Below are 19,229 nucleotides of genomic sequence, written 5' to 3'. Positions count from 1 at the left end.
CTCATATAGATTAAAACCAAGAGGAAAGAGAAATACATTAAAAACATCCCACCCACTTCTAAAATTGTCCACAGATAGTTAAAGGCCAAAGGCCTGGTTATACTGAAATGGTTTTTGCATGGCGCCTAAAGATATGTAACAAAGGCCTGCCAGGAGAGCCTCCCTGGAGAGAGCATTCTACCTCAGAAAAGGCCCCTTCTTGTGTTGCCACCCTCTCGTGGAGGACAAACCCTCCAACATTTCTCTGATGAAAATAGGGACCTCCTATTCCATAACAACAACTACTACTACTACTTTACTATTTAGACCCCACCCATCTGACTGGGTTGCCCCAGGCACTCTGGCTGGCTTGCAACATATATAAAAACATAATAAAACATTGAACATTAAAAAACTTCCCTATACAGGGCTGCCTTCAGATGGCTCAGGGGTCGGATAACTCCATACCCTCACAACATTTCTCCAAAAATAGGGATGTCCTAAGGACAAGCAAAATTGGAACCAAATTAGAAACTGGAATGGTGTCTGTAAATCCAGGACTGTTCCTGGAAAATAAGGACACTTGGAGGTCTGGGAGGAGGCACACAGAAGGGCCTCAGATGATGATTGCAGGGTCCAGGTCAGGTCATATGGGAAGAGGTGGTCCTTGAGGTATTGCGGTCCTGGGTCATTTAAGTCTTTGACAAAATACAAACGGTGATAGAAACTGCAGCAAAATAACACAAAGGTTTTACCTCTGCATGGCTGCATGGATGGCATCTATCTTTTAAGGGAACCATAGCAAATTTGCCATCTAAAATATTTGGAGGGAAAACAGTAAAATGGGACAGTAAAATGCAACACAGTTTAGAAAGGGGTGTTTCTGTTTGGGTTCTCTAGCTATTCCTTCCTATTCCCAAACCCATCTGGTTGTGGGGGTTTTTTGTCTCCCAGCCCCTACAATACTCAATCAGAGTGTACTCAGTCCTCAGTGGTCTGTTTGGGCTATTTTAGGGTGAGTCCTCACTGAATTTGTTGTTTTTTGAAAAAAGAATTAGCTCCATTAACATTGATGCTTCCAGATTAATGTTAACGTGTAAACTATGTATAAATCTGATTTTGCAGCTGTTTAGTAACATGTTCCATTTTAACCAAGGGCCTCCTGAGAGCAGTCTTCTCTTTCCCATCAGACATGGTATATTAAAAAAAAAATTGAGGCATGTAGAAGTGAATGTAGCATGTTGTTTTTATTTCTTTTCTTTCCTTCGCATAGGCCAAAGCCTTTGAACTGAGCTACCTCGAGAAAGTTCCAGAAGTCAAGGACACAGTGCATAAGCAGTCTCTCCTTCATCACGTCTGTACGATAGTGGTGGAAAAATTCCCAGACAGCACAGACCTTTATTCTGAGATTGGGGCCATCACGAGGTCAGCCAAGGTACATTTTTGTGTGCAAGGAAATCTCCTTTTTCTATGACAGAAGGGATCTTTATCAGTTTCTGTAAGGAACAAAAAATGGTTTAAGTGTAATATCCAAGTTTTGCTTTCATGCTGCTTTTCTCCATTCTTCCTTATAAACCGTGAGCTTAGAAATATGACTTTGTTTTATGTCATCCACTTGGAATGTTTAGGATATAGGAACTTTCTCTGGCATTTTTCCTCATTTTTCTGTCAAATGGTTTTCTCATCAAGGGGTTTGGTGTTTTTTTAACAAGCAGCCTATTCCGAAGTGAATGCATTGCTTTTAAGCTATAAAGCAATTAATAGAATTTTTATCTGTCAGAACTATGCCACCCCAGCAAGTAGTTGAGATAATCTTTTAAGTTTTGGCTTCTCTTTTGTGTACAGAAAGCAAAGTGTGATGCCTTCTCAGTTCACAGGGAAACAAGACAGGTTCTTGGAAACGGTGCAATGCTTTTGCATGACACCCCCAGACTGTGAAATAAGCAGTTTAACAAAATCTGCCCTCCTGCATCAGCTTCTCAGCAATATTACAACACTGTATATCCATAGATTCTTTTAGAAGAAGAGAGGGCAAATTAGGCATTGAGATAGTACAAGCATCTATCAGTCACTAGCAGTATATAATGAAGAGCTGGGACTGTATAGATGAGAAAAGAGTAGAAGGGAGACTATATAACCCTATAAATGTACAATAGATTTTGAAAGAAGCAGTACTCACAAATAAGCCTTTCACGGGGATGCTTCTTCAAGATTCACAACTGCGGACCTTTTAAAATGTCTGCATATTGTCACAAACATATCAAACCATTGGCAGGCAGACATTCAGTAGGTGGTGAATCGTTATCCTGTTCCAGTTCCTTTTTGGATGTTTCTACATCAACTATCTCTGATCCTGTCTGTATCGCTGAGAGGAGAGGAGTTCCAAGACGGGTGTGTTCCTACAAACCTCTGTGGTCTAGAATACCCTGCAAATATCATTCAACTTCACAGGAGGTCCCAAGCCTACTTGAATTGTGTCACTTTGTCACCAGCGATTCTATTACACCTGCTTTTTGTTTTCCATAGACTTCCGCTTGCCTTCACCCATGGAACCTCTATATATGATTTCCTCATTATTATTATTAGTATTATTATTATTATTATTATTATTATTATTTACGATACAATATCTTTATTGTTATTGTCCCATACAGAACAATGAAATTGAAAAATATGCATAAGGCATTCAAAAACCCCTAAAAATTCTGAAACCCCATTTTAAAATACTCCTTATATTGCATTTAAAACCAGAATTGCATTTGGGTAGAAACTGTTTCTCAGGCGGCAAGTCCTAGTCTTTATAACCCTGTACCTTCTTCCAGAAGGCAGAAGCTGAAAGAGATCATTTCCGGGGTGCGCACTATCCTGCGCTATCTCTGCCGCTTTCTTATGGCACCTGACAGCATAGATTTGATCCAAGGTGGGAAGAGTGCACCCATTTATTCTCTCCGCTGTCTTTACAACCCTGGACAGCATTGTTTTTCCCCTGGCCGTGCAGCTCCCAAACCACACACACAGACCATGAGTTAATACACTCTCCACAGTGCAATGGTAAAATGCCATCAACAGGTCCTTCAGTTTCAATCTCTCAGTTTTTCCAGAGGATTCTCAGAAAATATAACCTCTGCTGTGCTCTCTTCATCAGGTCTTTGCTGTTTTCTCCCCAGGTTAGGTCTTCTCTCAACTCATTCCCATTTTATTATTTATTGAATTTCTATACAGCCCTAAACTCAGAGGTCTCAGGGCGGTATATAAATTTTGAGCATTTGCCTGAGCTGGTATTAAGAGAGAAAGGATCCACCCCACCCACCTGTTGGGGGAGGGGTGCGTTTCAAGCCGTTTGTGAGATAATGGCCTCCTGGTTGTGTAGCAACAGTTAGCATATCTTGCCATTGTTGTGACTGCGTCACAATGCCATGCGACGTTGCTAAGCAGCATACTCAGTCTCCGTCAGAGGAAAGGAGCCTTGCTGCTTTTCCCTGCCATTCAACAGGAGAGTTTTGGCAGCAGCCTTTATCAGCTACGGACACTGCGGTTAAGCACTCAGTTATCCAGATGTCAAGGTGGGATGAAGGAGAAAATGTAGATGTGGCGTATTCTCAGGTGATTTAGTTGTTTGGGCAAACTAGAATGTGGAGCAGGCTGTGCCTCCACAGCACTGGCTAAGGGCAGACCATGGCTATGCTAGCCACCATCCCTTTTGGAGTGCAGGGAGTGGGGAGGCAAAACTGGTTTCCCCAGCCACTCTGGGCAGCTCCTAACTGAATATTAAAAACACAGTACAGTGGTACCTTGGTTTACAACCATAATCCGTTCTGGAGGTCCGTTTGTAAACCAAAACAGGTTGTAACCCAAGGCACGCTTTCGCCAATGGGGCCTCCCAAATTTTTTTTTTTTTCATAATCCAAAAAAATGGGTTGTAATCCACAAAAAAGGTTGCAAACCAGGACACACACTTCTGGGTTTGACGTGTTTGTAATCCAAGACATATGCAAACCAAGGTACCACTGTACAGCATTAAACATTAAAAACTTCCCTAAACAGGTCTGCCTTCAGATGTCTTTTAAAAGTAAGATCGTTGTTTATTGCCTTGGCATCTGATGAGAGGACGTTCCACAGGGCAGGCGCCACTACCAAGAAGGCCCTATGCCTGGTTTGGATGCCTGAGTTTGGGTCCTATAAACTTTAGAATTCAAGTACCTCTCAGAAACATTTTGTCTTACAGTTCTTTCCAAGTCTTTCCAGTTGTTTTCTTCCACGCTGTCCAACCTTATTTCGTGTAGCTTTGTTCATTCCTATGATGCCTGAGGTCTTTTTCTTTGGAACTTTTCTGGACTTTTAGAAACAGAAGAGGCTTACTGTAGCAAGCCCCGTTCCCACTTCTCATAGCTGCCACAAATCAGTGTTCCTGAAGTTGGAAGCCATCCAGGCTGCTAAATGGCACAGACTCCAAAAAGAGGAGAAATCGTATTTAAGAGAAATTGGCATAAATAAGCTTTGGGCATTTCCACTGAGGGTTACGTTACAGTTTGGATTCCACGTGACCCTCAAAACTCTGAAGAAGTTAAACAACAGGGACTTAGATGTTTCACCTGCATAACTTTTCCTATGTGAACTTCGGTGAGAATAAAAATGAATTATATCCAGGCAGAGAGGGAATTCCCAAGCCACAAAAGTGGTACATAAGCAGAACATTCAGAAACGAAATTATGACTCAAGACACAGAAATGTTGCAGGCCCAAATGCGGACAGTTCCAACGATAAATAAAAGTGGGAGGCACTCAAAGTAACTGGTATGGCTGCATAAGGAGCTTGCAGATGAGCCGAGAGTTAAGAACGGCAAGGATAAGAAATGGAAGAAAGGGGAGATCAAAAAGGAGGAGTATATATGAGTTGCAGGGTGAATGTCAGGCAGACTAAAGCTCAGAAAGAGCTCAGGCTTGCAAGAGAGGTTAAAAATAATAACAAAAGGTTTCATTGGCTGTGTTTGAAGCAAGAGGAGGAACAAGCAAATGGTAAGTTATCCATGTGGAGAAGACAGAGAAATGCTATAGGGTGTCATAGAAAAGGCAGAACTGCTCAATGCCTACTTTGCCCAGAGTGGAAAGGAAAGTGATGCCCAACCTGGTGATAACAGAGTAAATGTTTATTTAGGGAAGTTTTTAATATTTAATGTTGTATTGTTTTTAACACTTGATTGGAAGCCGCCCAGAGTGGCTGGGGAAACTCAGCCAGATGGGCGGGGTATAAATAAATTATTATTATTATTATTATTATTATTATTATTATTATTATTATTTAAATAAATGGGCGCTGCAGCCCCAAATAGGAAAAGAGATGGCAAGAGAACATCTAAAGGTAAAGGACCCCTGACAGTTAAGTCCAGTCACGAACGACTCTGGGGTTGCGGTGCTCATCTCGCTTTACTGGCCAAGGGAGCCAGTGTTTGTCCGCAGACAGTTTTCCCAGGTCATGTGGCCAGCATGACTAAGCCACTTCTGGCAAAACCAGAGCAGCGCACGGAAACACCGTTTACCTTCCCGCCAGAGTGGTACCTTTTTATCTACTTGCACTTTGACGTGCTTTCGAACTGCTAGGTTGGCAGGAGCTGGGACTGAGCAACGGGAGCTCGAACCGCCGACCTTCTGATCGGCAAGAGAACATCTAGTCCCAAGAGAACATCTAGCTACTTTAAATAAATTCAAATCTCCAGGGCCCGATCAGCTGCACCCAAGGGTACTTTAGGAGCATGCAGATGTAATCTCAGAGCCTCTGTCTATAATCTCTGAGGATTCTTGGAGAACAGGAGAGGTCCCTGCACACTGGAGGTGGGCAAATGTTGTCCCCATCTTCAAAAAAAGGCAGGGTCGTGGTGGGGAAAACCCTGTATATTCATTTATTTTAAAGTTTTTACAGACTGCGGAAGCAGAAAACGCCTAAGTACCGTGCATAATAAAATTATTGCTAAAGCAGTTAGAATCCACAAAACCTTTTTATTAAAAAAAAAAAGCATCCCTCAATTGAATAAACTCTGCTTATACTCTGTTCACTTTATATTCTAAGTATACAAGTATCTTGCAGGCACAAAAGTGTTGCATCCAAACCAAAGGAAGCCCTTAGGCAGAGCTTCCAATTGTGTAGTCCTTTTTAAGACTCTGAATCCCTGAGTCTTATTCCCACTGTCTCACCAACATCCCTTCCCCTGAAGAAAAAGACACACGGAAACATTTTGGCCATATTACATTGCTAAATCAATTATCTGAGAATCATTCCAAGGCTTCTTCTTTTAACTTTTAGTGTTGCTTGATCCTTCCTTCCTTCCTTCCTTCCTTCCTTCCTTCCTTCCTTCCTTCCTCTTTCTTTCTTTCTTTCTTTCTTTCTTTCTTTCTTTCTTGTTTCCTGCGTGTACATTCTGATCCACATCGCCTTTTTGTATATTCTCCGAGTTCTTGGCAAAATATGCTCGGTTTGGAAAATAATATTATTCCGTCCCATCATTTGTTCACAAAAGATCCCTGAAACTGCTTCTTTTTCCCCAAGTAGAAAAACGGCTTGGGGTGGGATATGTGATTCTGAGCAGAAAAAATGGCGTCAAAGCAGTTGGTTTACCCACCAGCTCCTCCTGCCAGTATTTCCCACTACTAGTTGCAGTATACAAGTCTGCTTGTCGGGTTTTTTCAATAAAAAATATTTTTAAAAAAGCAAGAGATTACTGATATGGTTCCCAAATCTCCAGCGTGGCTCTGAGTCACAGCACAAAGCACAGGCTTCACAATTAGATGCTCCTTAAAAAACATCTATGCCAATGGTTTGACCCAGATTTTTGTCCTGAAGCACATATACAATTGAGCGAATATGTCCTCATTTTCTAAATGAGTCAGGATCTTGAAAGGACTTCATATTTCACGTTATTTACTATTCCTACTGAGGCCAAGGAATGAATTGTACTTTAAAGTTAGGTAGGAAAAATCCCATCACCAGACTGGCAAGTAAAGGAGACTTTTTTAAAAAAGAAAGAAGCCAAATACCTTATATTACTCATTGTGCTTTTGGGAGGCCATAATTTGGGCCATGAATGATAGACACTTAACCAGAGCAAGAGTCACTTCCTTTATCATGTGGTTTGGTATTAAATTTCTGAGGGGGAAAAAAGTTGCAAGAATTGTGGGGGAAAGGTGGAGCAAGCATTTTGTTTGTTTGTTTGTTTAATTTGTATACCACACTTCATCTGTAGACCTCGGGGCGGTTCACAGCATAAAAATACAAGATAGAAAACACAAAATACATAATAAAAGCAATTTATAGCTAGCCCTTGTAACATCTCTGCAGCCTGTAATATATTTATCCAGTGTTCAATCTGGCCAGCCTAAATGCAAGGAATAAGTGGGGTTCTACCTGGTAGCGGGACGCGGGTGGCACTGTGGGTTAAACCACAGAGCCTAGGACTTGCCAAGCAGAAGGTCAGCGGTTCAAATCCCCGCGACGGGATGAGCTCCCGTTGCTTGGTCCCTGCTCCTGCCCAGCTAGCATTTCGAAAGCACGTCAAAGTGCAAGTAGATAAATAGGTACCCTTCTGGTGGGAAGGTAAACGGCATTTCCGTGCGCTGCTCTGGTTTGCCAGAAGTGTCTTAGTCATGCTGGCCACATGACCCGGAAGCTGTACGCCGGCTCCCTCAGCCAGTAAAGCGAGATGAGGGCCGCAACCCCAGAGTCGGTCACGACTGAACCTAATGGTCAGGGGTCCCTTTACCTTTACCTTACCTTCTTGGCAGCAGTGTCCCTGCCACTTACTCTAGGGTGGGGCTGTGGGAAGGTTTGGGCTCTGTAGGTGCCCATTGCTTTCAACTTTACACCTCACAGCCCCAAACTCACTGCCCTAGAAAGCAGCAGGGACCATTGTGTTGACAGGGCAAGTCTGTGTCAGCTGGTTCCTTTCCTACAGAAAGAAAAATAGCTGGGATTTGCATGTTCTTAACTGAACCTGGCTTCTATTCCGTTGTAACGCAAACGGTAGCAGTTTGAGCATATGTGTTTCCACTCAATGTGAGCTTTTGTGTAGTTAAATCGCACAGAGCTCCCTGTTTGTAGCAACATAAACCAAGCTGCAGGGCTCTGCCACTTAAACACCTTTTATGGTTAATGAACAGGAGAACCCTCATCTCGTTTACTTTATTAAGGAATTTATTGGCTTCCCCTACATTAAGCTTTACTAGCACGATTACACTGTGTTGACACAAGGCTTTCAAAGTTCAAAAGATATCTTCCTGCACGGACGTACAATTGCACTTGTTCAAAAGGAGCTGTAAGGATTGACTTCCCTAAACAAAACCGAGGTCTGTTAGGCCTCCATTGCTCCCATTGTCATCAGGCCAGGAAAGCATGAAGCGAAAAGGAGGAATGGGTCAGGCAGCCATAGACTAGAGGGATTGATGGAGACCATTGTGGTCTGCTGGGATACACTTGGGTCCAGAGCTATCAGCACAAGTTAGTCTTAGAAACCGGGGCCACTCAGCCATGAGGCAAGTTGAGGCAACAGCCTCGGGTGGCAGAATCCACAGGGACAGTGTCAGATGCTGGTGGTGGTTGCTCGTGAGTAGCCAGGCAGGACTCCGACCTGTCTTTTACAGGTTTTATTGTGCAAACTATTTACAGTGCAGAACCACAAAGTTCATGTCCGTCTTAGCCACTTGCAGAATCCGGGAGTGGCCCCTTCCGGTTTCTCCCCCAACACAAGAACTTCGGCACCCCAAGGCTCCTCCTCCCCTCCTTACGTTTCACCCCTCTGCGCAGGCTGGGCGACGGAAGGGGCGTGTGTCCCTCCTGGCCAGCCTGGCTAGGTGAGGCGCTGGGGCTCTCAGCAGCATCCCCGAGCCCTTTCCTCGCTTGACTGGCCCCTTCCCCCTCTTCTCCACTGGAGGTGTGGCTTTTCCCATCGCTGGAAGAAGAACTGCTCCTCAGGAGCTCCAGAGGCTCTCTGTATCCCAAAGGCCCCCCTGCCTCCCTCCCCTGTTCCGATGGCAGTCTACTGACAGACAGCAAATCGGCCGCTAAGGAATGCATCTCCTTCTGCCGCAGTGGCAGCAACAGCTTCAGCATGTTCCTTGGAGGCTGGATCTGCCATCTCCTCAGCAGCCCCCTGCCCACGCAGCCTCGGCAGCGGATTCTTGGCAAATAGGAGGTGCAGCTGGTCTCCTCCCACCTTTGTTCTCAATGTAGATATTTATCCCTCCCCTTGTTCTGATGTGGATCTTCACCATAGAGGACAACTCCCAATTTCAACCCCCCCCCCCCCAAATCGATGGGCATTGCCATTCAAATGGGGTGCACATGCCCACGTCTTGTGAGCAGTTATGTGGGGTGGGGCTTACCTGCCTCCTCACACGCAATATTTTATTCAAGTTGGCACCCCTGATCTCCGCTCACCCCTTTTCTCCTGCCTGGAAGTAGGGGGCACCATTTTGTGGTTTGCCTCAGGTGCCAAAATGTCTTGGACTGGCCTTGTTAGGAGCACAGCATAACTGACTCAAAGGTGTTTTCAAATTGGCACCCCAGGTATTCTTAGCCAAAAAGCAGGCAAGGCTCAAAGCCTTCAGGAAATGGTCGGATGGAAAATGAGAAATTTATCCAGTTCTCCAGGTGAGGGAAGCAACAGGGAAGCCAGTCAGGTGGTCAAAACAGGAAGAGCCAGGCCAAAGGGGGGGGGCACAAGAAACAGCCGCCCAACTGCACTCACATCCATGCAAAACCTGCCTAGATTCCCAGGTGACTTGCTCAGCAACCAGCCAGGCTTCCAACTGGCCACAAACAACAACTAGGACTGAGGCACTGGAAGAAACAGGGCCAGAAAAGTTCAGCCCAGGGGTCCGATTCTTACAGTTTAGTAGCAGCTTCTTGGCTATTGACGTTGGTAGGCAGGTTGCAACCACAAGCAGTTAGCAAAACAGGGTGTCCTTGAGCCCTAGTGAACTGTCATATATGACTAGTAGACTGTTTTGTGTCTTGGGTCATATAATGTGGACTAGATTTTGTAGGATTTGTATGTGACGGAAAACAAGATGCTTCCTCAGTTAAATTATGAACTAATAATTTGTTACTGTGTACATATACAGTAGAACCTCGACTTACCCCTAAAGGTAAAGGTAAAGGGACCCATGACCATTAGGTCCAGTCGTGACTGACACTGGGGTTGCGGCGCTCATCTCGCTTTATTGGCCAAGGGAGCCGGCGTACAGCTTCCAGGTCATGTGGCCAGCATGTGGTTCTAGGGAACTAGAGCAGCGCACGGAAACACCGTTTACCTTCCCGCCGGAGCAGTACCTATTTATCTACTTGCACTTTGACGTGCTTTCGAACTGCTAGGTTGGCAGGAGCAGGGACTGAGCAACGGGAGCTCACCCCGTTGCGGGGATTCGAACCGCTGAACCACCACCCCTACCCGCGAACAATTCAACTCACGACTGCGGCAAACCCGGAAGTAAATACCAGGTTTGCCGCAATTCGCACACACACAGAAGCGGCTTCTGCCGTCTGCACATGTGCAGAACAGCGCTTCTACCAGCGACCTGGATCAACCCACGAATGGACCTCTGGAACGGATTCCGTACCTGAGTAGAGGTTCCACTGTACACTAATAATTGTATATAGTAATGATGGGGTGTGTGTGTGTGTGTGTGTGTGTGTGTGTTTAAAAATATATATAAATCTAATAATTTTTCCCCTTCTTGTTAGGTTGACTTTGAACAACTTCGGGACAACTTATGTCAAATGGAGAAACGGTGCAAAGCATCATGGGATCACCTGAAGGCCATAGCAAAGCATGAAATGAAGCCAACTCTAAAGCAAAAGATGTCTGAGTTCCTTAAAGACTGTGCAGAAAGAATAATAATTTTAAAAATTGTCCACAGAAGAATAATTAACAGGTAGAGTACCAGGGAATAATATGGATGATGTACCATTGAGAGGTCTCATAAAAAATGATGATATTCTAAGTTGTCTGGGCAAATCTGCTGAGTAGTAGCGAGTTTTTAGCAAAGCTGGGGTGAAGTCATCACACAGAGAGGCTCATAATTGAGCCTGAGAGAGTCAGCTTGATTTATCCCTGCTGTGTGCCTAAGAAGATACTGTTGCATTCCCAATGACAATTTCAGAAGTGCATCAGAATCTACTTCCTCTTCACCCCCAATGAGCCTCCAAACTCCTCCAATGAGCTCAACCCACTAGTATAAACAATAAATAAAACATCAAATAGTACAAAATCAAATTGAACAATTTCCGCATAAATCATAAGAATATCTAAAATAGAGATACAACAGCAGCTACCAAAAATCCCCAACCAAAACCCAACATGGTACTCCAGTCCAAGAATCTGTTCAACAGCCACAGCTTTTGCAGCTGGAGTCAGTCCTGGCCCCTCCCAAACCAGGTGGGGAAAAGGCCTGCACGGCAGGGAGCAGGTCTTCCAGGACTCACGGCCTAGATAGTCTCTGGCCTCTTCAGCAACTTCAGCTTTTGTAGCTGGAATCAGTCACAGCCCACCCTCCCAGATCTGGTGGGGAAAGGGTCTGCAAGGAAGGCTGGGAGCAGGTCTTGCAAGAGTTGCAGCCAAGATAAATTCATAATTCAAAAGCCAATTATCCACTGCATGCTCCTCTGACATACTCTGTCCTATAAACAAAGGCATTTCACCTAGATCATGCCATATTCCCTAAAACACCACCACTGCAACAATCCCTGGGGGGTTGAGGGGCTTTCCCTTACTTGTTGGACGAAAGCTGCAAATCACTCAATTCTGTTTTTCTAGGTTCCACTCTTTCTTATTATTTATGGGATACCCGCCTTACGCAATCCGCGAAGTCAACATCAATAAGTTCTGCAAAATTATTAGTGAGTTTGCCCTGGAGTATCGCACCACGAGGGAGCGCGTTTTGCAACAGAAGCAGAAACGAGCCAACCACAGAGAAAGAAACAAAACCAGAGGGAAAATGATCACGGATGTAAGTGGCAAAGTAAAATCTCATTCAGCAAAAGTACGTAAAGTTTTGTTGCCGGCAAATGACATACTATAAGATCCATTATCCAAACTGCTCTCGCTCTCATTTCTTCTTTTTCAAGGAACTCTTCTATGAAAGTAGAAGGTTGTGCCGCATAACTCATCCTCCCCAAACAGCACGACCTAAAGGAGCTCCTTTAGCCTACTCCTTTTCCAGAATTAGGGTACCATGATCATACATGGACCCACTTAATCAGCACCCAGGCATATGTCATCTCATGGCTGCATCCAGCAGTAAGATCAGGCGTGGGCCACAGGATCACATGCTCTCTTACCGGCAGCCCCTGACTTCACACAGGGGCATACGAAGGGGGGAGGGGGGCCGCCCTGGGGGGTGACAAGATGGCCTGCTGCCTCCCCCCAGTTGTAGAGCGGCAGAGGGCACACACACAGTCAGTGTGGGCGCTGCTCACGCCGCGTCCTCACAGCGTCTGCACAGGCTGTCACTCGCGCACGGCGTCCATATGGGTGTCTGTACGGGCTGCCACTCGCACACAGAGACCGTTTGGGCTGCCGCACATGTGCAGTATGTACGGACGCCGCGCATGCGTCATCGGGTGGTTCTCCCCGCCCCTCGGCGTCCCGCCTCAGTTGACGGAGAGGGTTCCTCAGGCACTGCCCGCAAATGCTGCTTCCCTTACTGATCTTAGCCATGTTTAGACTAATAGCAGCAACATTAACTACTGTTATTGTTGGTGCTGGTGTAACTGGCACAAGCCAGCAAGGGAAGTGGAGCAGGAAAGGGAAGCGGAGGTGCTGGCAAGGCAGGAAGTGCGTTGACTCCCAGTTTCTTAACAACAATTACAGTGGTACCTTGGGTTACATACGCTTCAGGTTACAGACTCTTCGGGTTACAGACTCCACTAACCCAGAAATGGTTCCTCAGGTTAAGAACTTTGCTTCAGGATGAGAACAGAAATCGCGCTGCGACAGCAGGAGGCCCCATTAGCTAAAGTGGTACCTCGGGTTAAGAACAGTTTCCAGTTAAGAACGGACCTTCAGAACGAATTTTGTTCTTAACCCGAGGTACCACTGTATCAGGAATAGGAAGGTATTCACATGCACAGTGGCACTTCTGTGGTGGAGAACAGGAAGTGTCCACCTGCACATGGACTGGTTTATGGTGCCAGGCAACGGCCATTCAATCTTATATATTCTCTTTCAGTGCAATTCTATTTCCCAAGCACCTAAGTCAAACAGAGCTGCACTTCCTCAAACTTGACAACACTAACCTCTCTCCTTCAGTGTCATAAAACACTAGCTAACCACTCATTAAAGGGTGGTTTCTGATGACTACTTATTATGTCATCTGATAGGAAGTGCCTACAGAGGGTGGGGAATACAGCACAAGATATTATGGGCTGTCCCGTGAATCCGCTGGATGAAATAGCGGAAGATCGTTGCCTCAGGAGAGTGAGGAAAATTCTCAGGGATGATTCACACCCTGGCCAGCACTTTCTTGATCTCCTGCCCTCAGACAGAAGATATAGAAGCATGATTAGTCGCACCAACAGGGTAAAGAACAGCTTCTATCCGTGGGCTGTTAGGCTGCTGAATGAAAAGATAACAACAGGGCAACTGACTTTCGGGTTTGGTGGGTATGCGTCAGTAAATGAGGGGAATTAAGACTAAGAGAGCTGAGTGGGGGTTGCTCGTGTAATCTCACTGTATACAAGTTGTACAAGTGACAATAAAGTATTTCAATTTCAACTATATGTACTGATAACCATAAATGCTATTTAAATGTAGGGGGGGGGACTGTGCTGGCACCAGCCAAACGTTAAGTAGCAGAAGTACAGTATTTTGGGGAGGTTGCTTGCACTCAATGGTACACAAGGTTCACCTCTGAATCAGAATCTGACGTAGGATGGGGAGGCTGGAGAGACATATTTTAAATAACTGACCTCTTATTTCATTTTTATAAACACTACAATTCTGATTTTCAGTTTTAATGATTAAAAATAGGTCTGTGCTTTAGAGTTTTAAGGTTGAAATAAAAAAAATTTCTACATGATGCAAGTTCTAATCGGAATTATTAATTTGAGATTGGAATAGATGTTACCTAATAAGGATTGCTAATTGGGCTGCAGGGAAAGGGATGCACAGCCTACTTTTATAAAAATAAGATTACTTTTTCTCTGTCAAGTGACCTTTAAAAATCCCCCAGGACTTTTAAATCTTCTTTTAAGTTGATGCGGTTTTATTCAGTCCAAAAAAAGTTTAAAGAAGTGCCAGTACTTAATAAAAGTTTCCAGCTGTCTTCAAAATCCAACTCTGGAGTCTCCATTAGATGTGAATGTTTTGTTGCATATGGAGCTACCTCTATCTGGGCTTTGGCATGGGCAGCACTGCTCTGATTAGCAGCATGGCCAAAACCTCGGGCAAGCTAAGTAAAAGAATACAATAAAAAAAAAACACCACCACTCCAGTATTATGGATCCAAATGGGCATGGGTTTAAATCACTGCCTCCCTATCATTTGTAGATCTTTCCTGGCAGTGATCTCTCAGACACTGGAAATTTGACTCATATTGAATAACTTGCAAACTGTATTGTTATTACACAAGGATTGTTTTCTTTTAAATCTGGCACCCCATTAAGAAAGTGGACGTTCCTCCCCCCCCCCCCAATAATATTATATACTTTTGGCAAAGCATAGCACTGCACATATTTTAAGTGGAAGGCAGGGGTCAGTGGACAGTCTGTTGCATGACCAGGCGGCGACAGCCCCAGCCCCCGGGGATCATAAGGAAGGAATAAAGACTCGGACAATGTATATGGAATTAAAATTAGGCTACAACTTTATTAAACTTCCGAATGTAGGAAGACCTTGGCTTAGGCCTTGGGCGTGTACCCTTCCCAGCCCCCCAGTTGGGGGAAACAGGGGCTCATCAGGGTAAATGGGATATGGGGGTGCTCTGCGAGACGTAAGTGTAGCAGGCAGCCCAGCACATATCCCCACAGGCAGGGAAGTTCACTGACAACCTTTCAGTGTCTGGCCACTGACACCCATATATATAACCCCTTTAAGAGGGGACCCTGGAATCACTGCTGCAGGGGGGTGAGTCACCACTTCATGCCCACCCCCCATATAGGGAAGAAAAGACTAAAGGATTCCACCCAAGGCCATAACTGCCAAAGTTGTGATGAATTGCTACGGGGAAGACAAAAACCTGCCAATGTAGGAAAATTTCTTCCCTGTCCTTCAACAGCAACTAGTCAATAACCACAGGAAGAAAAAGTTAACCTGCAAACAAGAAACATTAAACAAAGGGAGGGTAGGGAGGGTGAATCTTCAGAGCTGACTGTCTGGTTATTGTCGGCTCCACCCCCTATTTATAAATGGGGCTGGCCCCACCTCCCAGCAAGAAACTTGATTACTGAAGCTGGGCGTGAAGCTCCAAATAATAGCACTGAGAGGCAAGCCAGCCCCTGTTTGCCCTTAAGCTCCCTGGGAACTGTAGCACCATGTGCAATCCCGCAAAGGGCACCCACAATGTAAAGTGTGAGTGCTCATTATCTTCAGAACCTTCTGCATTCATGAGACATGCTTATTCATAATCTCTTTCTTTATACATTTTATATATGTATTATAGATGTGTGTGTGTGTGCGCGCACATAAATATGCAAGTATGTATGTATCATATAGTGCCGTAACGGCTCCATCAGCAGAGGATATTGGTTCATGCTTTGAACAAACGGCAATTGGCTTTTCCGTGGATTGCTATTTGTTCCGATTTAGCGCTAAAGAGTGAGTTTTCCAGGGGAAAGTGGCGAGGCAAAGGCAAAACCACTCTGCCTAGTGGAAGGGTAGACAAGCCCAAGGACAGGTTTATTGAGGGGAAAGCAGAGCATGAAATCAGGCAAGGCAGAAAATGAATGGGAAGCAACTTGTTAGATCCCTTAATTACTGTTACGACTTTAAGTATTATTGGCTAGTAGAAAAGAGTCCCAGGGAAAAATATTCATTCTGTTTCAAGGAGATAGTCTTTTAGCCTTAATAAAATAAGCAAGCTGGTGGAATTATCTCATGTGTGGGATGTAAAGGTGCAGTCAACATTCGGACAGAGGCCTCCATGTTCTAACTGGTTGCTGTGACAACCAGTTTATCGGTTGCTGGTAGTTTTGAAAGATAACTGCTCAGTTTCAGTCACCTCAGGACCAACTTCCCTCTGGTATAGTTTATTTGCTTTTTATGTAACATAAGCCTGCCTTCAGGTACAGTTCTGTAAACCTGAATGAATCTGAGAGTGAAATAGTTTATATTAACATGAATCAGATTTGTGTGTGTATTCTTTAAGAGGTATTCAAAGGGATTTTTAACCAGGAAGGAATCTTTATTAGTAGAACTCAGACGAGTCAGCAACAAGCTGATCACTGCATAAACTTATAAAGGGGACTGTTTAACTCTGCTAAAGTAAACCTTGCCACATCATGGACAAATACAGTGGTACCTCAGGTTAAGAACAGCCCTGTTTGCAAACTATTTGGTTTACGAACTCCGCAAAACCGGAAGTAGTGTCCCGATTTGCAAACTTTACCTTGGTGTAAGAACGGAAGCCTAACGGTGGACGGGCACCAGCAGCAGGAGGCCTCATTAGGGAAAGCGTGCCTCGGTTTAAGAACAGCTTCAGTTTAAGAATGGACTTCCGGAACGGATTAAGTTCATAAACCAAAGTACCATTGTAACCTGTCATGTTGTTCCCCCAAGGGGACACTCAGATTTGGGACACTACTGCCATCGTGCTCCAATCTTTTCTTTTTTAATGAACCATACCAAAAATCCTTTTTAAACTTCTAATAAAAGGTCTCTGGTGTGAGCCAGATAGGCAGAGGGAATGGTTTATAATTTATAACCTCACCAGGAGGATCAGGGATCTCAGTGGGATACAGTGCATCACACTTATTTCTGTTTACATGTGTTTGCATCACTTCCACAGATGTAAATTGAGATTGCCTAGTCCAATCTGGCAGTTCCCCGACCTCCTGAGGAAAATAATGTGCAGCCAAAATAGAAATGTTGTCTTTAAAATTGATGGTTGGATCAAAAAAACATTTGTCTATACTTCAGCATTTCTGTATCTGTGACACAGTATATATCCAGTCTGTCATTAGAAAATTTCGTTATTTCCATTATATGCCAGGTGCCATAAGAAAGCGGCAGAGATAGCGCAGGATAGTACGCACCCCGGAAATGATCTCTTTCAGCTTCTGCCTTCTGGAAGAAGGTATAGGGTTATATAGGCCAGGACTAGCCGCCTGAGAAACAGTTTCTATGCAAATGCAATTCTGGTTCTAAACGCAGCATAAGGGGTTTCTACAGTCTAGTGTATTTTAAAATAGGGTTTTAGAGTTTTTAGGGGTTTTTGAATGTTTTATGTAGTTTTTATGTAGTTTTATGTAGTTTTTATGTAGTTTTATGTAGTTTTGTGGTAGTTTTATGTAGTTTTTATGTAGTTTTATGTAGTTTTGCAATTTCATTGTCCTGCATGGGACAATGACAATAAAGACAATAAAGATATATTATAATCTGAAAAGATAGGAAGCTTTTCCTGAAATTCTGTCTAAATCTGCCTCCCTTTCTTCAGATAATCCCTTTTTGTCTTGAGAACTATGGCAAAAAGAATACTTCTTTTCTCTTCTTTGTGTCCAGCATTTTTGCACTAGACCAGATTGAGGTTAGCATAGAGAAAGTTTTTTTTTAATATCCGGATGTCACAAGAATCCCCATTCAAGATATATCTGGACAAAAGTCATAACACAGGAAGGGTGTATGCCCATGTCTACTTTATGAAATGTTTAATCCATGTGGCAGTTACATTAAAGATCAGAATTACAAATGAAAATTGTAATATGGAAAGCATATTACTAAGAAATAGTGTCTGGAGTTTGCCTTTTTCCTCCTCCCTCCAAAGTCCGTTTCCTTGTGTCATGCCTTTCACATTAGAAGTTTCAAGAGGGGGACTGTCCTGTTACTATTCTGGGAGTGTTTCTCAGCTGAAGAGTGGATTAAGAATGTTTTAAATAAACGTATCTAACCAAACAACAATGCAATATTAGAAACAAATATGCCACACTACAATCCACAATCCTTTTTTTTTTAATCAAGCATCCCCATTCATTTTGAAGGATTTACTTGTGACCCACTCCATCCCAAAGGCACCAAGTGACTGGCATTAATATTTACATTCACTTTGCCACCATTTAGTCAATAAATAGCAAATGGCCGTTGAAGCACACAAAGTCCCAACAACAGTACAGATCTTGTATGGTTTAAATCTCTTGACAGGATGTACAGATGATTAGAAGTACAAATATTTTACCTGTCCCCGAATGACCTTTTAGATTTCTGTCATTAATGCTAGGGGGTTACTTATATAGTGTTGTTTTCTGGAGGGATATATTTTTACTGGCAATGAATTAGCTTGCCATAATGAGAATAAGCAATTGGAGCATACCTACAGAGGTTCCGTTGGATAAAGGCTGGATATCTTTCAGTGTCGCTAGGCCCAAAGCAAAACAAACAGCTCCCTCGTGGAACAAAACATACCCTTAAAAAGCAATGCTAGCCTGCTGTCGTCCGTCTCTCCCACAGCTAATCTTTCTTGCATTGAGTGTGCCGAAAACACCATGAAAGACAAAACAAACGAGTCCTTCATTTTTCAATTGCGAATGTTTCTGGAACAAAGAAATGAAAAGAAATGGATGGATTCAGATAAAATAATATCTGAGAAAGACTTTTTGTTAATGATTGGGCGCGATTCAACTAAAGTTAGACATAACTGATGGCCAAACTAGATGCGATATAGGAGACACATGAAGTGTTTCCCATCTCCCCCCCTCCTAAATTTTAATTTTTTTACTTTGCTGTAACCATAGGGTGGACAATCCACATCTTATTTCAACAGTGCCACAGTACAAGGGATCTTTTAACCACCCCCTTTGGGATAATTTCACAATCGAAACAGATCACAGCTGCTTGGGGGGAGAGACTGCCCAGGGGTGAGATGTTGCAGTACCAGGCCACTGCCTCCATCAAACTTGGAGCCCTCTGCTGCGGCAGTAAAGCGTGAAGATCTGTAAGATGCAGGACCAGCTTCCTCTGCCAACTGCCATGGTTATAGTGACCCAGAAGGACCTCCAACCTCCACTGCCCTGCAGTTGGAAGCAGTTTCAGCCATTGCTGCCTTCTCTCCCAGGGC

At 44.0% G+C, this 19,229-nt stretch overlaps 1 protein-coding gene and 1 long non-coding RNA gene across 18 annotated transcripts in view; one reads left to right on the top strand and one right to left on the bottom strand.

The window, feature by feature from the left end:
• Positions 1-19,229, top strand: part of FHOD3 (formin homology 2 domain containing 3) — a 316,929-nt gene that overhangs the window by 277,155 nt on the left and 20,545 nt on the right. For all 15 annotated transcript variants that reach the window (XM_080976479.1, XM_080976478.1, XM_080976473.1 and 12 more), the window contains 3 exons: positions 1,253-1,414; positions 10,708-10,898; positions 11,780-11,972. In XM_080976479.1, the coding sequence (XP_080832605.1) occupies positions 1,253-1,414; positions 10,708-10,898; positions 11,780-11,972 (546 nt within the window). The remainder of the gene's footprint in view (positions 1-1,252; positions 1,415-10,707; positions 10,899-11,779; positions 11,973-19,229) is intronic.
• Positions 1,336-19,160, bottom strand: LOC308460617. Of its 3 annotated transcripts, none has more exons than XR_013978637.1 (3): positions 17,897-19,160; positions 2,159-2,405; positions 1,336-1,475 (listed from the first exon to the last, which is right to left on the bottom strand). It is a non-coding gene; the product is annotated as an uncharacterized lncRNA (long non-coding RNA). The 3 variants fall into 3 exon arrangements; XR_013978638.1 differs by lacking the exon at positions 17,897-19,160 and adding an exon at positions 3,290-3,375; XR_013978639.1 differs by lacking the exon at positions 17,897-19,160 and adding an exon at positions 3,102-3,274.

Source organism: Podarcis pityusensis (genome assembly GCF_964106645.2).
Source record: "Podarcis pityusensis genome assembly, chromosome: 13".
Lineage (NCBI taxonomy): Eukaryota > Metazoa > Chordata > Lepidosauria > Squamata > Lacertidae > Podarcis > Podarcis pityusensis.
The sequence above is the reverse complement of the archived record's forward strand: the minus strand, read 5'-3'. Positions and strand labels throughout refer to the sequence as shown.